Here is a 17,615-nt window from a genome sequence, read left to right on the forward strand (position 1 = left end):
GATCAGAGATTTTTACTTGACCACCCCTGGAACTTAGGTGTTCCATTGAGGGGCCTCGGGGGGCAGGCAGAAGGTGGGGGAAGATCTGATTTGTAAAAGGAGAGAGAGAGAGGTTCTTATGCTTTAAAGAAATAGTTGAGAACCTTTAAAGCATTAAGTTCATTTTTTTTTAAAGGAACCCAAATACAAATTTTGACATTCTGGAATACTGAAGTTTTAAAAATGTAAATCCAGAGGGCCATGAACAAGTGTGTTGATTACATCATTTCATAAAAGGCAGGAAAGAATTTTCGTTCTTGATGATGATAATCCTCCTTTAGCCGAATTAATGTCTTACTCAAAGAAAATATATTCAGAACAGCACTGTGAAATTTCAAAGGATGAGAAGAGTATTTCTCAGCATATAAATGAAAATGAATCTTGGTAAATGGTTATATACAGACAGAAAGATTATCTTTTGAACCTTTAAACAACTTGAGACAAAGAGCGAAGAAGGATATTGTTCAAACCACAAGTCAAAAGCAACTCCCATCAGTTACACCACACGACTGGAAGCTGCTGCTGGCCTGGATGGTCACGGCTGTCTTGGTGTGTTTATATACAGACGTGACAATTACTCATCTAGAATCTGAGCTATGTCTACTTATTCAATTTTTTGACACTGTTCACTATAAATAACCAATTAATTCAATCATAAAGCTGTTGAAGTAATTGATCAATAAGTTTATTTATCTATTGAAATTTTGTCCACGTGGTAGGGATATATTCATCAGTCAGTTCAGGCAGCTGAAGCTGGTTGCACTTGTGTGGAAACAAACATAGTCATAAGCCCCACTATTTCAATGAGCTGACTAATGCATAAAGAACTCCTTTGAAAGTTTAAAAACAAGTACCTTTTTAGCAAATATTTTTAATGACACCATATTTAACTTAAAATTTTAAGTAGCTGATTTTATCCTGAGATGTTATTTTGTGAAACATGAAAGGTCCCTAAAATTTAATTCTCATTTAGTAATGACAAATGAGTTACATTTTAGGAACCTTTCACTTCTCATAGAAATTGGGGTTTTAAAACTTTTTAAAGGTTATTTACTGAATAGCTAGGGGATGTCTTATCCTATACTTCTATGAGAATGAAAAACAATCTACATGAAAAAAAGATTAGGCTAGGGAACAGAAGTACCAATTAATTGAATAATGATCATATGATTTTAAAATAAAGTGGGCAAAATCACCTACTACTGGCTGGCAAGAAAATAGATTAAAAATCTGCTGCTTACTGAAAACCCAAAGACCCATCCATCTGCACTGAGATTCAACTGAAGGGCTACTTTCTTTCTGAGGTCAACTTAAGACATTTTTCATAATTACGATCCTTGCTTTACAAAACATTGTACCTCATTTTTTTAAAAATTAAGTTAGTAAGCCTATTCAAGCCTCTTTTCATTTAATGTTTGTATTAGTGCTAAAATGAACTACTGATGTCTAGGTACTTTGTTATGAAGGATTTTCTTTGGATACTAGAAGGGGTGGGATAGCTATCTAAATATCAGCTTTAAAATACCTAGACTCTCTGGAACCGTCAGTTATATTCTCAGGGATTGGGGGACTCCTTAATTACTCTAATATATATGGGTGGAATGGCAGACCATTTCCTACACAAGTGTCTTTCTACAAAATCTTAAAAACCAAAATACTCTGTGGACTTTAAGAATTCAATAACATTTTTTCTTCCTTTAGGAGAAATGCTGGTTTGTTGTATGATCCCAGAAATCCAAAAACACATCCTTTTCTTTTTCTTCTCCTCTTCGCTTACTTAGCATGTTATACCCTAAGCTATTTACATGCAGTTTAACAATCATAAGCACTGTACTTTCAAATGTGGCTGAGCTAGTTCATTATAAGCGCTAACCTGCAGAGAACTACACATTGAAGCCTGTGTAGCTAGAGAGAGCTCTTCTTAATCTCCACATGGTACCTTTGATTAATGGGGTCTTTCAGTTCTCCTCACAGTTTTATTTTAACTTTATATTAATCCAGAGTATTTCTTCAAAGTTTTTTGATGTTGTTGATGATGATGTTGATGTTCTGCTCTGGGAGGAAGCTCTCTTACACCCATTGTATTCTAGAAGTTTAAATGCAACTGTGGAAAGAGAAGACATTACAAACTTTTGAAAGGTGTAACAGCCCCTTAAATATAACAAACTTAAAATCTCAGTGCATTGAGAGGTTTGCATGCCAAGTTGATAAAGTGCCTAAACTCACTATGTATAAACTCACTATGTGCACCATAGAAATGGAGTCATCAAAATTGTCTACATAAACTGGAAAGTCTTTGCTATTTGTTCAATAGAACAGTTGAGAAATCCATGCCCTTAAAAGGGACTTAACACAGACCCTCTGCAATTGATAAGGAAGGAAGAATCTCCAAGTGAGGTGGGGTAGCTGGACTTTGTGGGCCTCTTTCTTGTCCCCTGGGACTCACTTTTCATCAGCAACCCAGGAGAACAAGAGCTGGGCTCTGCTGAGGAAGCCACGGGCTTCCCCTGGCTCTGATGGCAGCGGGGAGTCCCAAGATATCCCAAAGAGGAAGGTGAATCTGGAGGTGGAAATCAAGGCCAGGAAGTACAGCTTCTCCTCCTGGATTGGATCTGGATTTGACTGTTTTTTTTTTTTTTTAAAGGAAGAGAATGGGTTTCCTCAGAGCATTATACAGGGGATTAAGAGAAATTAGTAGACTCAGGTTGTTTTAGTTTTGAAAATGATCTTGGAGGGATAATTTAAATTCCCTATGCCTTAGTTTCCCTGTGAGAAAATGAAACAGTAAGTCACAAAGGGACAGATGTTAAAAATATAAAGGATTTTAGCTTCTATATAGGAAATGCATGTGCAAAATATTACTTATTAGTAAAATGCATGAAAATATACTGTTAATCCCACTAAAGATTTATATGCATAGTTGATTTTATTCAGTTCTTCTTATAAAAATGTAGTGGCCAACTGTGTTTTCAATGCCAAGAACCCTGAGGAGCAACTAGTTTCTAGGTATCAACACTTAGTTCTAAGCTAGGAGATGTCTCAAGGAAGATAAGAGACTTGCAGTTTTGTCTGGTGTCCAAAAAGCTTTCCAGACAGCAGTTTGTTTCCTTTCTCTTTTTATGAATGGCGGTAGTATTATGCTTCAGTCTGCGTTTTCTACCAAAGCCATTCATAAAAATAAAAACAAAACAAAATAACAACAACAAAAATCTTTCTCGGCAGTCTGGAGCCATTGGGTGCCAGAGGCTGGGAAAACATCCTGGCAGCCATAACCCCAACCAGCATTGAAAGTATTCAAGGGTCTGTTTGTTTGGTGGTCTGAAAAGTATGAAGCACTGTGTCTAAGGGTAGCTGGTAGAAGTTCTGTGACACGGACTAGGCCGGGAGCCAGGCCTGGCAGAGTTTCAGACATTGTCTTTCCCCTCATTGAAGTGTCAGGACCTAATTCATAGAAAATTGGGTGAGCTGGCAGCCCTTTCAGAGGATTTCATTGAGCCACAGTGTGCAGGAGTCACATGAATGCGGGATCCCTGGCCAAAAAAGGAGGGGGATTTCTGCAGCAGGAACCAGTCAGCCTGCAAGAATGTGTGTGGATTTGAAAGGGCTTGGGAGGAAACATGTGTACAGGTGTAATCAGCAGGATAAAAGAAGAGAAGAAAAGTGGTCTGTTCTTACAAACGACCCTTTTAAATCAAACACTCTCTTAGCAACACGTTTTTGAGTCCTAAGAGGCAAAACGTCCTAATTATCCTTGGTTTGATTCCACCTGGAGAAAACATCATCTCAAAACCTGGGTTTTAGTGATGATGTCATCTTACTGTGATGTAAAGTCGAAGAGAAGAAGGTTTCTTTCAGTGAGCAAAGCTATCTTGCCACTTATTTCATTATCTTGTTGGACTAAGAAAGCTTTAAGGATTTTTTTAAATAACATTTTTAATATACCAGCAGTAAAACATCACACCACCACAGGAATTCTGAGAGAAAGGAAAATGAATAGAGGCTCGTGATCTAGTGAATTTACCCTAACTTCTGTCATTTAGGAAACCTGTAACAATTTTATTTCTTTTATTTGTTTCCTGAAAGCATGTCACTGTCCACATCAAAGTGGCTCCGTTGTATATGTAAATCTCAGTCCTGTGCAGATAGAATAAGTAAGGCTTATATTCAGACATGAGAGTGAGTACTGAAAGTAATCCATCCAAGAGCTTGGGCTTCAAATCCACCTTTTTACAATACCAAAGAAGAACAAATATTTTCTAATGCTCTATTGGAAAATTCATTTAGGCTGATAGAAAAAAGTTCCCTCAGATGTTTCACTAAAACAAAGAGTTTTACTCTACGCATACAATTAAATATATATAGGTATAACAAAATATCCTTCATATGATACCATCAAGAAAGTGAGCAAAATCACAAAATGGGAGAAAATATTTGCAAATTGTATATCTGATAAGGGACTTATATCCCGAACATAAAAAGATCAGTTATGGGGCCGGCCCGGTGGCTCACTGCTACAGTGCGCCGCTTGGGAAGCGCGGCGGCGCTCCCGCCGAGGGTTCGGATCCCACATACAGACTGGTTCCCGCTCACTGGCTGAGCGAGGTGTGGGAGCAACGCTGAGGGTTGCGATCCCGTTGCCGGTCCCGGTCCGGTACGGGCGCAACACTGAGGGTTGCGATCCGTTGCCGGTCACGAAAAAAAAAAAAAAAAAAAAAAAAAAAAAAGATCAGTTACGAAGAGATAAATAAATTTTTAAATGGTCAAAGGATTAATGTTTGAATAAATATTTCTCCACAGAAGATATACAAGTGGCCAACAAGCACATAGAAAGATGCTCAACATCATTAGTCATGAGGGAAATTCAACTCAGAACAACAGTGACATTCAACTCACACCCAGTTGGATGTCTGTAATCAAAAAGACAGACAATAACAAGCGTTGGCATGTATGTGGTGAAATTGGAACTCTCATACATAGCTGGTGGAACTGTAAAATAGTTCAGCTGTTTTGGAAAACTGGCAGCTCCTCAAAAAGGGAAACAAAATATTATCCTATCACCCTGCGAATTCCACTCGTAGGTGTATACCCTAGAGAAATGAAAACATGTTGACACTAAAACTTGTATATGAATGTTTATAGCAACATTATTCATAGTAGTGAAAAGGTAGAAACAACCCAAATGTCCATCAACTGATGAATAGACAGGTAAAATGTGGTATAGCCATACAATGGGATATTATTTGGCATAAAAAGGAATGAACTACTAATGCTATAGTGTGGATGACCCTAAAAACACACATGGCAGTTAAAGAAGCCAAACTATGTATTGTATGATTCCATTTAAGTGAAATATCCAGAATAGGCAACTTTATGGAGACAGTAAATTAGTGGTCAATTAAGCATGGAAAGGTGGCTGGGGAGGTGGAAAGGAATGGGGAATGACCAATAGTAGGTACAGGGTTTCTTTTAAGGGAGATTAAAATGTTCCAAAATTAGGTTATGGTGATGGTTACACAAACCTCTGAATGTATCAAAAAACTTTGAATCGTATGCTTTAAATGAGTGAATTGTATGGTGTGTAAATTATATCTCAACAAGGCTGTTTTTTAGAAAATAAAATATTAATATATTAGACCCTTTTACTCCTCCAATTTTGTGATATGCAGATTAAAACCAAAGTGAATCAAACAGTAAGTTTATTTTGATATAGTTGGTATGTATGGCAGACTTTAATTGGGAATTGTTTTGAGATAACTTGCGTTGTATTTCCTTGACGTAAAGAAATTATGAATAGGGCCGGCCCCGTGGCGCACTCAGGAGAGTGCGGTGCTGGGAGCGCAGTGACGCTCCCGCCGCGGGTTCGGATCCTATATAGGATTGGCTGGTGCGCTCACTGGCTGAGCGCGGGGCGGGTGACACCGCACCAAGGGTTGTGATCCCCTTACGAGTCACGAAAAAGACAAAAAAAAAAAAGAAGAAAAGAAATTATGAATAGGGCCGGCCCCGTGGCGCACTCAGGAGAGTGCGGTGCTGGGAGCGCAGTGACGCTCCCGCCGCGGGTTCGGATCCTATATAGGGTTGGCTGGTGCGCTCACTGGCTGAGCGCGGTGCGGGTGACACCGCACCAAGGGTTGTGATCCCCTTACCAGTCACGAAAAAGACAAAAAAAAAAAAGAAGAAAAGAAATTATGAATAAACACCCTTGAACCTTAGAGAAACCATTTGGACTGTAAATTTTCTTCTTTGCTTTGCAGACAAGTGTCTACTTTTAAAATATGTATACTTAATTTTTTTTATCATGTGTGTTTTATTTTAAAATATAACGTTTCTTTTTTTCTTTTTTTTCCTTTTATTAGCCACAACAAGTTGTTCAGAAGAAGCCTGCTCAGGTAAGATATTGTCATTATTATTTTTTTTCCTTCCCAATTAGTATAAAAAGTGAAGTAGAATATATACTGAAAAAAAAGTCCCCAAATCAAACCTTTAATTAGCATTTCTTCTCATTTTGATTGTGTCAGCATTGCAGTATTCTTGAAAATTTGTTGTATCCTTCACAGTCAGGAATATATAGTCTGTGATAGTGTCATTAAGAACCCAAAAAAATCAAGGTCTTAAGTGTACAAATCAAATATAAATGCAATACTTAAAAAAAAACTATGTTATTTTGGTGCCTCTATGGAAAACAAATATTTAATCATGTATTTTACCAATTTTTAAACATCAAGTTTTGTCCTTTCCCCCTGACTGTCTATATTCCATTAACTCAATATGGGACTTATTCATTACAAAATATTTCATGATTTATGACTGTTCACTGAATTACTTCATAACATTTGATGATCTCCAGACACCCCCAAAGGAGGCTGGGAAACCAGGAAATTAAACTATCTGAATTTGCAGATTGAACTACTCTTGGGTCTTTCTTAAGTGACTGAATCATTGTCTCTGAAGTCTTTGGTAACACCAAAATTAGGATCCAGCTTTACTTCTTTTGTTTCATATGCCTGGGGTTTCTTGTCCTAACTACAGTCTATACAAAGAAACATAAGAATCATATTTATTGAGGAAGTATATCTCGAAGAAAACAAAACTGAGGAATAAATTAATCATGACTGCCAAGAATGTGTGCTGTTGTTAAATTATAAGAATGTCCTGCTGTTCTCTTCCCTTCTGGATTTAAATAGACAGGAGATCTAGGTGGTATCATGCAGAAGCTGCTAAAGTAAGCTATTAAGCAGTGTCATGAGTTAGCAAATTCTTTGTAAATCTTTTTCATATCATTTAAAATATCCATGGAATCTTTTTACCCAGATGTCTTTAAAAATGCACCGTGCACCCTCTTCTCTTAGGACAATGTTGCCTTGCCTGGGAAAGACCATCCAGGCAATCTTTTATGGCTACTGTTCTTTAAAAATGCTGTTTGGAAGAGAATTGAAGCTTCTGAACACATGTAAGGATCCAAGGAAAGTGTATTCAAATAATTACACACGTACTTTAAGTGGAATAAAAGCAGAGTTAACACAAAAAAATAGCATTTTCATTTCTACTCCCATGCCTAAAAGCCGGGGGGAGGCCCACTAAAAATACTCAGTTTGAGTGTTTATAAGCAATATTAAACACAACAAAATGTAAACAAAAACTTGATATTTTAAGTAGGAGATCCCAAATGTATTTAGCCTCCCATCCTTCCTCAGTAAGAAAATCAGGTATTTTTTATGAACTCCCTAAGTGAGTCTAATGTGCAGCCAGGGATGAAGATACTTAATGGGAACACATGAGAAGATGTTTGAACATTTGTTGAACAAATGACCACAGAATGTCAGTGTGTAAGGGGCACATAAAGGATACAGATGAATGAATGAAATGCCATGGGTTTTTGAGGGGATGCTTCCCTGAAGAGTGGAATGTTACTGTTTTGTTTGATTGTGTTGTTGTTGTTTAGTTGTAGACAAGAAAATGAAGACATAAATTAAGGAAAAGAAAGGAAAACATTATAGGTGAGAAGAATGGCATATACAAAGGTAGAAGGGTAGTAACAAACACATCATAGGTGGAGGTTATTAATGTGGCTAGAAATGATTGCAAATTGCACATTAATACACCAAGAAATAATGTAAGTGAAATCACAATTTATTTTTTCTCAAGAGATTCAGGAACCTCAAAAGGCCACGAGTGAATTGAGTTGATCTTCATAATCAACCTGGCTCTCTTACAAACCCTGCTACAGATTTGCCCTTTAAAGGAGAGGAGTTCAGACTCAGAACTAGACAAAAGAACATGAGCTCATTGGGCTACCTAATTTATATTGTCTAAGGACACAGTGATGAATTATATAAACATGGGGGCTACATGGAAGTTCGTGGAGGATAATGTAAATTTTACACTACATTCAAAAGAATCTCTTCCTTTTCCATCTGTTTCTTTCAAAATACCCTCCCAGATGGCTTTTCCATGTGGCAGTCTGGATTAACTCAGGCTCATATCCTTTCTTCATCAACAGCATTTTGAGGGGTTGCATTCAGATCCTGTTTTGAGGTGGCAAAGATTTTAGCACAATTAAATATTTCACATCTAAAGAAAAGAACTCAGCGGTGTGTAAGAAGACCTAGGCTTTTCGTTCTGGCCCCATCACTGGGTTAATTAATCTCTCTTTGCTGTATTTACTCATCTAGGAAATGGGATAACAACAGTGCTTACTCCCAAGAACATTATGAGAGACTGTAATTGTTTAAGTCCCAAGGGGTATTATTATGTTCTGACTTATTTTTGATTACTACATTTTTTACTTCCAGGGATTTATATTCTCAAAAATTCTAGAATTCTAATTAATTCAAAACTACTACTTTTTTGACTTCAAGTGTTTTCATTGCATGTTTTTAAAATCAGGATTTTTTTTAACAAGGGGAAATTTTATAGTAATTGCTACATCCTATCATTAAGGACTAAAGTAGTCCGAATCGCCTTCCTTATATGTATGTCACATACATATGGAATTACAAAGACTCTGTAGTAAATCATCTGCATGTCATCAAATTGTGAAACCTCAGAGCTTTAAGAATGCCACTTCTTGAGACTGGGATACAAAACAGCAAAGTTCATTCTAAGGGGGCAAATTCAGAATTATGATCAGTCTCAATATCTACATATGTGTTTGTGTTTGCATATGTAAGTGCATGTGCCTAGAGAGGAATAAAAGTGTAAGGGAAACTGTACTACAGGGATTTGTGTTTGGAAAATCCACCATATGCCATTGGCTGCAAAACTCAAGTGTGTCCCATAATCCTAATGGGACAGTTAATAGTCTCTTACAATTCTAAAGGGGAAAATCTACAATATTGACATTCACTTCTTAAACTCCAAAACCAGTACAACAAAGCTTATGCGAGAATTCTAGTATGTTTTCAATTAAAGTGATAAAAATAAGCAGTAAATAGAAATTAGCTAATTAGCAATAAATAGGGCCGGCCCGGTGGTGCACTCAATAGAGTGCGGCGCTTGAGAGCGTGGCAGCGCTCCTGCCGAGGGTTCGGATCCCATATAGAGACCGGTCCGCTCACTGGTTGAGCACGGTGCGGGCGCGACACTGAGGGTTGCGATCCCGTTACCGGTCATGAAAAAAGACAAAAAGGAAAAAAAAAAAAAGAAAGAAATAGAAATTAGCTAGATTTTTAGCAATTTGAGCAGTTGAATTCTCATCCATGTGGATTACATTCTTTAGTAGCTAATAGTGGTAGGTTTTTCTTTTAATAAAAGAAACACCGTGAAAGTATCCGTTATTATTATTGACAGAGGAAGCTTTGTTTCTCAGGTTCTTATTTTGATAAAAATACATCTCTCTCCATCTCAGACTTCTCAAAAGGTTTTGATAGTTTATCAGATATCTTATTGTTTCTTGATGTTCTCCCTTCAAGGCTTTAAACTGAGATTAGAAGTGATTCGTTATATATAATTCAGACATTTTTTCTCACCTCATTTTTTTCCTCACCTTTCTTCTAGACCCAAAAGGAAAACAGGTTTTTCAAATCCTCACAGTTCTCCATCGTTTTAATCTACTTTCCTCACTGTGGTGCAGCCCTGGCAAGCTACACCTCTAGCAATTAGGGCAGGTATAAACCTGCTCCTTTTTGATTTCCCAATGAGAGAATTGGAAAGTTTTCAGTTTCTAAAAGACTGGAAACAAAGCTTTCTTTTTTAAAATAGAGATTTTACCTGTGAGTAACATCTTCTGTGGGTGGCGTGCAGCAGGGCAAAGGAATCTCAGTAAGCCTTGGTTATCATGGGATTCCCCCAGCCCCCCTTTAGAAAAAAAAAATGTTGAATGTTTTTACAGAGACTTCAAGGGCAGTTTAAGGATGTTTATATTTCAGACAACCTAAACATTGTTTGGAGCGAAATGAGAGATTTCATTTTTGGACAAGCAAGTTGATGAATTGCAGTCAGCATCTTGTTCTCAAAGAAGGCATTTTTACTGGGGGCTTTTAGTCTAGACATACAAAGGAGGAAGGAGGAGAGGGGAGATCATGCTCACTCTAACACTCATCTTTTACTTGGTACCTTGGCCACTGCAGTAAATAGTTCATAATAAATCAGACTTGCAAATAGTCACCGGTCTGCTCACTCGGGGAGCATAGTGATTTATACTGCCTAAGTCATAAAGAGTACTGATTTATTTATTTTCCTACTTAGGCACTTTCAAGCTGGTAAAACATTTTTGGGGGCCAGTAAATGTTTGGTACCAACAGGCAAAACAAGAAAAATCATATCAGAGACTGCCCTGAGTGGCACTGTCTTGTTGTATAAGAAATATTTTTTGACTTAACCTCTGGCCTCTGACATTGCAAAGGTCAAGGGAAAAGGGGATAGCAAAGTAGAAACCAGCATTTAACCCTTAATAAAGTAACAAGAGGACATAACAGCAGAGGGAAGGTGGAGGGCAGAGGAGTGTATCAAAATGATTATTAACTGTACACAGATGAAGTAATTAGCTTAGCTGACATTTGTAAGACAGGGTGGCAAGATGAAGTCAGCTGTTTCTTGGCAGGGACTGTCTCGGAGAGATGACATAACTTGTAGCAGAAGCGAAAGGACATCGCTCAATTTGGGGCAATTTACAAAACTCCAAAAGGTGAAGTTTAATGTTTCTGGACTTGACAGATTTACTATAGGATTTTTTGAAAGGTAGAATTAAAAGATAATGCAAATCTTTCCATGATCTTTTTGAAGTACCCTCATATGACTCTTTTAACTGTGTGAGGAAGTTTGTGAATTAAGCTAAAAATAAAATGGCAATATCTGCCTGCTTTTCCTATTCATATTACAGAAGGCTTTTCCTCTCGTTTTAGGGTGAGCTGGATAAAAAACAATTATTTATTCAATATGTAAACTTCCTTCTTACTGTCCAAAATTGCTGACCCAAACCGATGTGAAACAAATAGTAACCAGGTTTTAAAACCTGGTCTTTCTAAGAAAATCCTTAATGATTAAATAGAAATATGTTGCTTTGTCTAAGAAACTTCCTTTACATTCAGGAAATGTTTGCTGGACACTCAAATTTCTGTTGAATAATCATTTGTTGACTTTGTTATTATTGATGTTTCCATAATCTTATTCAAAAGTCATAACTCGGGATAATGAAAAGCGTTTGACACAATAATGATTAAAATCCAGAAATGTTCTCGGCAACAAATACAATAGCCAGGCAAAATTTTATACACATAGAAAACAAAGGGAAAAGTTTTCTCCTTGTCTATGCCTTCAATAAGCATGTCTGGAATGTAACCATTACACAGCCTTTCACCTAACCAAATTTCGAGACCACTTTGTATAAAAATGAGAGCATTCCTCAACAGTTTTGGAAATGTTTAAATAAATTCCCTTCCTCTGAATGCTTTCTTTATACAAAGATCTTTTTGCCTACATCTTTAGCTATGTTTTACACTTGAGGCTCCTTCGATGAGAATTGGAACTGGCATGGAAAATTGATGAAACCTGTGATCCTCAGAAATCATGCCTCCTGAAACTTGCGATTAGTTCATACAGAAAATGACTTCCTTGTCTGAAAAATGTGACTCCCATCTCAACATTTTTTTAAAATAGCCCTTGGATCCAGGAAAGAGAAGTTCGCAGCATCCCAGGGAGCAGTGTTAACTCTGTTGCAATATTTTCAGTGGTGGAACTCTGTGGAGGACACAAACAAGACACATGGGAGTACATTTTAGGAATCTATGGCATCTTATTTTCTTTTCTTTTGGGGGTTTTGTTTAATAATAGTTTTTTTTTCTTCCTTCTTGAGAATCTATCATTGAATCACAGGTAAACAAACAAATAATGAGTAACTGAAATGAGCGATCACAGTTTCACACAATAATCTTAACAGGATTTGTACTCTTTTTCAAAGTTTTCCTATGTGGCTGTTACATTTTTTCTTACTATCATTACTGGTCTGGCCTGGAAGGAGTGAGGCACAGGGTACATAACCCATTAGTGCCATGGTTAGCACCAGTGGTCAGTGACATCTAAGATCAAGCTTCTTTACATTAAACATGCCCCCAAAAGACCTTAAAACCAGCCTTATTAAGGTGATAGTAATGCATGCAAAGTATATACACAATGCTAAAATAAGATCAGGTAAAAATGCTGTAAATATCCCAACTTCTCAAGTCTCCTTTTGAAAAACATATTTCCCTCCTATCATTTACACCAGAATCTCTTGCATTTGCCAGATGATATGGTTTAGATATATATATATTTTTTTTTTTTTAAATCTGCCATAAAGTTTTCCTACTTGGAGGAAATAATCACTTTCCATTAAGTTAAACAGCCCCAATCCATTTTAAATTAAAATATCTGACAGAGAAATAGAAAAACTCAGCTTTGTGGTCTTGCGGGTTGCTTAGCTGTGGATGGAATTTGAAAAACGGGTTCCTGGTCATTGCTGCTGGGGAGGAGAGCCCTTATTTCTGTCCTTATAGGACTGACTTGAGATATTCATGAACATAAAAGACTCTTAAATGTGTCCTTAAGAAGTTGAACATATTAAGATAATAAAAGTAATGTCATTCAACCGTAACTACCCTTTCTAGATTCCCAGGTATATGTAGGTTTATTGGCAAGATAGCTTAAATTACAAATGTATTTCTGACCTGCAGCATCATATAATAAAAGAGTTGCAGAATTCTTCGCAGTTAAGAATAAATATAGGGACTTATTAAAGCCTTCATGGACTTCTGTGATTTTGCACTCTTTACTACACACAAAGAGAGGTATTATGATGACACAACTCCTAAAGCTTGCAGGGAAAGTATATCCATTTCCCAGTTCCATTTAGAATCCTCTGGCCTCTCCTCCACTGCAGACCTGCTGTTTAGTTTGCATCTGAACACTGAACCCAGAGCTTCAGGTCTTAGCATTAAGTTCTGAATTCCAGCACACAGCTTCACCCCTGCCTGTGTTGTGAGATCTACGATTCAACTCAAGACATTTCAAATTTCCATCAAGCATTAGAAGTTAAGGTTAGATCTTGAGCTGTCTTCTTCCTCCTTTTTAATCAGTTAGGTGAAGTCTACCCAACGGTATAAACCACATGCTTTGTGTTGAACCAAACCAAAAGAAAAGCAATATGTGCAAACTCTATCTTTGGTTTTTGGGGGTGGGGAGAGATGTTTCAAGCTTAACAAAGCAATGCAAGAGTTACCCTTTTTGAACAAAAGAAAAAACTAACGCAAAGGGAGTGCATTTTTCCAATAGATGTAGTAAAAACACAGTTCTCCAACTGCCCATTTTCCCTCTCCCTCATCAATTTTGTGCCATAAAAACTCACATGTTTGGGCCCAGTGTGGTGCAGCCTCAGTTGTCTTTGTAAAGTAGCTGCATGAATATGGCTGGGAGCTGTTCAGTGTTCAGAGGCCTTAGTGGCTGGTGCTCATAAAAATGTCACTGTGCACTTCCACTTTGAAAAGTCCTTTTATCAAAACATTCCTGAAGCCCCATTCCAACAGGTAAATCTTCTTGACCACAGGACTGCTGTTTGGCCCTCCCACCCCACCAACTACCCCTAATGAGATGCATGCAACTCTTGGCTATAGTATTTCAATCTCCTTGTTACCCCAAGACTACTCTTGGGGAGCTACACAGCTCAAAGGTCCTCTGGCTGCGTGTTGCAAATACGAAGCAATTTTTAAAAACATCTCGAGACGCAAGCTGTTGTCTGCGATTCATGGCTGTGTCTTCTAAGTTACTAAAGAGGATTGAAGCTCAGGGTCCCTACCAACTACTCTGCGACATAAATAATACTCTTTGGGGACATCAGAACCAGCTGCTTATTCTCTACATCACCTGTTTCTGTCCGCTCTTTGCACTGCACAAGCGCCCTGTGGGAGGTCTGGCCAGGCTGATACTTAAGGTAGCTGAGGGCGGATTTTCCAACTTCATCTTCATTCTTGACAGGGAGCATTTTTCTTCTTTTAATTGCATACACCCTTGTGTCCCAGCAGCCACACATAGAGCAAAAGGCCAAGTCTCTGGAAAGGTGAGAGCTGAGGTTTGCAGGGGTGGGAAGTGCTCCCCACCCCACCAGCGTCATCAGCTTGGCAGCCATGCCTTTTTTTGGAGAGTGGCCAGTCAGGGCTGTGCCAAGAAAGAGAGCTCTCTACTAACTAGACATTTGAGAAAACCATGCTTCTGAGCATGGAAAGCCACTCTGCCTCCAAAAGTTTAACGGAGTGGAGACTCCCACCCCTGACATCCTAGTTACGTTCCCATTCCTAATTGATAGTTACTAGTAGAAGAACTTCAAGGTCAGTGGAAAGATACATTCAGACAAGAACTATCCATGTTGTGTCAAGAACCTTTAAGTAAAGGAAACAAGAGTGAGGCACCAACATTTTCAGCTGAGTTGTGTCTAAGGGGTTTGAATATCAGGAGTTTCAGGAGCTCAAATCAAGCAAAGTTTCTGGGAATGTTTTGAAAAGCTGATCACATTCCATCTAGTACAAGGTCTTTGTAAGTTCATGGCCTGAAAATTCTATTTCCTTCCGGATTTGGAAGTACTTTGGTTTTCACATAGTATAGAAAATTCAAGCAGTAAGAAATGGAATAATCACAGCTAGATCCAGGAGGTTTTCCAGCTTGACTGAGTTCTATTAATTTGTTAACCGTGAGAAAAAGGAATAAAATATACCTGCCAGCTTTTATGCTGTGGTCTGTTTCAGAGTAGTGACCTAAGTCCACACCTCATGTCATAATGAGAAGTGAGTCATTTGGGGATGGATGAAGAGTGTATCTGCCAAACAGCTTAGTGACTTTCTGGAATTTAAATATTAAGTGAAAAGACAAGGTCATAGGGCAGCTGATCCTCGGCTGGTCTCTCTTTCGTCTGTCTGTGGCTTTGATCATACTACATCCTCCTTTGTGGCCAGGACTCCACAGAGAATCTCAGGGTCATGGCCTGTTGCCTAGTCAAGAGGTATAAACCTGCTGCTTAAATATGTGAAGCCTGCAGTGTGGGGGTTGGGAGTAGAGGGAAGGTAGTTTCATACGTTCCACATTGCCCACAAACCCAAGGCAGACTAAACAAAACCGGTGTGAAATCTCATGACTTGATGCTGCTGTGGTTATATTTTTAAGCTGTAATCCATTCATTTGTGTGTGTGTTTATTCCCAGGATTTACAGCTCTCTCAGTCTTTGGGGGGAAGAAAATGTTTGAAACGTTTTGCAAAGGGTTTGCGGTAAGCAGTGGCCTGTGATTAAAGCCAAGGATAGAGTCTATGTGAGCATGAGTGTGTGTGTGTGTGTGTGTGTGTGTGTATTCATGTGAGTGTGAGAGAGTGTGTGTGTGTGTGTGTGTGTGCATGTGAGTGTGAGTGCCCGTTCATGTGGGCTTTTTTCCTCCCATTTGCTGCTTTTACGCAAAAGCGTCACACATGGTAGCATTTAGGAGCCCCTTCACAGCTGAAGTGTTTCAAACACTAATGAATGGAAGTTTGGTCATATAATGCAGACAAGCTTTAAGGCATGCTTTACTGAATGGTGTACTGTAGTGACCTGGGAAAGGAAGAGAGGTATAAATTGTGTCGGTTAGCCACCCAGACAAAGTGAAGCCATGTGGAAAATCAAATCTATTAAAGTATGAAGACTGTTATAAGCTGTTTTAAGCTGGCCATTCTTAAAGGGGCTCAGTTTGCTGCAGGAGTAAATGTTTACCTCTTCTCCCAGATCCTTTTCACATGCCGTCTTATGAGACAATGTGCAGCATTTGATAAAAATCATCCTCTCACTAAGGACGCTTTTATCAGAAATGTTTATTGTCTCCGCTTTACCACCCATGTCCTGAAAGGTACTGCACATTTGTTAAATAAGCAAAAGTAAAGAGAACTTTGCAGCTCAAGCCGGCTTGCAGAAACCCCAACAAATTCCAGAGCCATAAGGAATCAGAAAAAGGAAAAGAGGAAAAGGAGTTAGATTTATAGGAAGAGGAGGCCCTGCAAAAACATACATATTAGATTTTCTTTGCTTCGCCAGCCCACCATTAAATGTTTGGTCAATGTGGATTTAGTATGGAGCTTGAGCAGTTATGCCAAACTTTGGTCATTGCCTCAAAATGTGCTTTAATAAATACAAGAACGAGGGAGTAGATTTGGAAAGGAAGTTTATTGTCCACCTTTGCAGCTCCTTCTCAGCATCTGCTCCTGCTCTCACGCTGCCTCTGCTCAGGGGCAAAGCGGTCACACACAGGATCTGGCACCCGTCTGACTTGGCCCAAATCCTGGCCCTGCTCGCCTTATAACTTTGGGCACATTATTTGTCTGTACCTTGGTTTTCTCATCTGTAAAATAGGAATAATAACAGACAATACCTAAAGGCATCTAGTAAGCACCATTTAATAGAAATAATAACAGACAGTAGCTAAAAGCATCTAGTAAGCATTCTAAAAATATCAGCTATTTATTACCAGTATCTAGAGAATGGGTTTATTTATGCCTTAAGAAAGCATCCCCTTAACTTTATTTTTCTTACTTGTGCGCCAGTTTTTAAAACTGATGACTGGCATGCTGTCGGGAAAAATTTATCCATTTCTTTTTTTCTCTGATTGGTGAGTAAGCTTACATTGCCCTGACATTCTCTGGACTGCAAACAATTGAATTTGCTGACCAGCCGCTATGATGTCAAGCCTTAAGTCAACAGTAGCTAATGACCGCTCTGGGAAAAAACAACACCTTGATTCCTCAATTACGGTTTAAGAAGCCCTGGGAATGAGGGCTTGCCAATCATTGTCACCCTCTTTTGAAGCAAGCGTAATGTGCTATGGAATCAGGTCACCTCTGAACTGTTTGCAAGAACAACCCACACAGTATAATGCTTGAGTAAAATGGTTGTGCCCTTTGTGTGTTCTAGGAGGAGACCGAAGAGACATCCTCACAAGAGTCTGCAGAAGAGGATTAGGGGGCACCCACATTCGATTTCTACCTCAGCAGCAGTTGGATCTTTGGAAGGGAGAAGACACTGCAGTGACCACTTATTCTCTGTTGCCATGGTCTTTCCACTTTCATCTGGGGAGGGGGAGGGAGGGCGGGGGAGG

At 38.6% G+C, this 17,615-nt stretch overlaps 1 protein-coding gene across 2 annotated transcripts in view; it reads left to right on the plus strand.

The window, feature by feature from the left end:
• The window catches only part of HMGA2 (high mobility group AT-hook 2), a 123,406-nt gene extending 105,794 nt beyond the window's left edge, over positions 1 to 17,612 (plus strand). Inside the window, exons 4-5 of one of the 2 annotated variants that reach the window (XM_008567824.1) lie at positions 6,396 to 6,428; positions 7,389 to 7,560. In XM_008567824.1, the coding sequence (XP_008566046.1) occupies positions 6,396 to 6,428; positions 7,389 to 7,493 (138 nt within the window). In that variant the 3' untranslated portion in view covers positions 7,494 to 7,560. Of the gene's footprint in view, positions 1 to 6,395; positions 6,429 to 7,388; positions 7,561 to 17,434 lie in introns of those variants that run through there. The other variant, XM_008567825.1, reaches the window with a different exon arrangement.
• Positions 17,613 to 17,615: the final 3 nt, after the last annotated feature.

The sequence above is a fragment of the Galeopterus variegatus genome, unplaced genomic scaffold, assembly GCF_000696425.1.
Source record: "Galeopterus variegatus unplaced genomic scaffold, G_variegatus-3.0.2 Scaffold349, whole genome shotgun sequence".
NCBI classification, from domain to species: domain Eukaryota; kingdom Metazoa; phylum Chordata; class Mammalia; order Dermoptera; family Cynocephalidae; genus Galeopterus; species Galeopterus variegatus.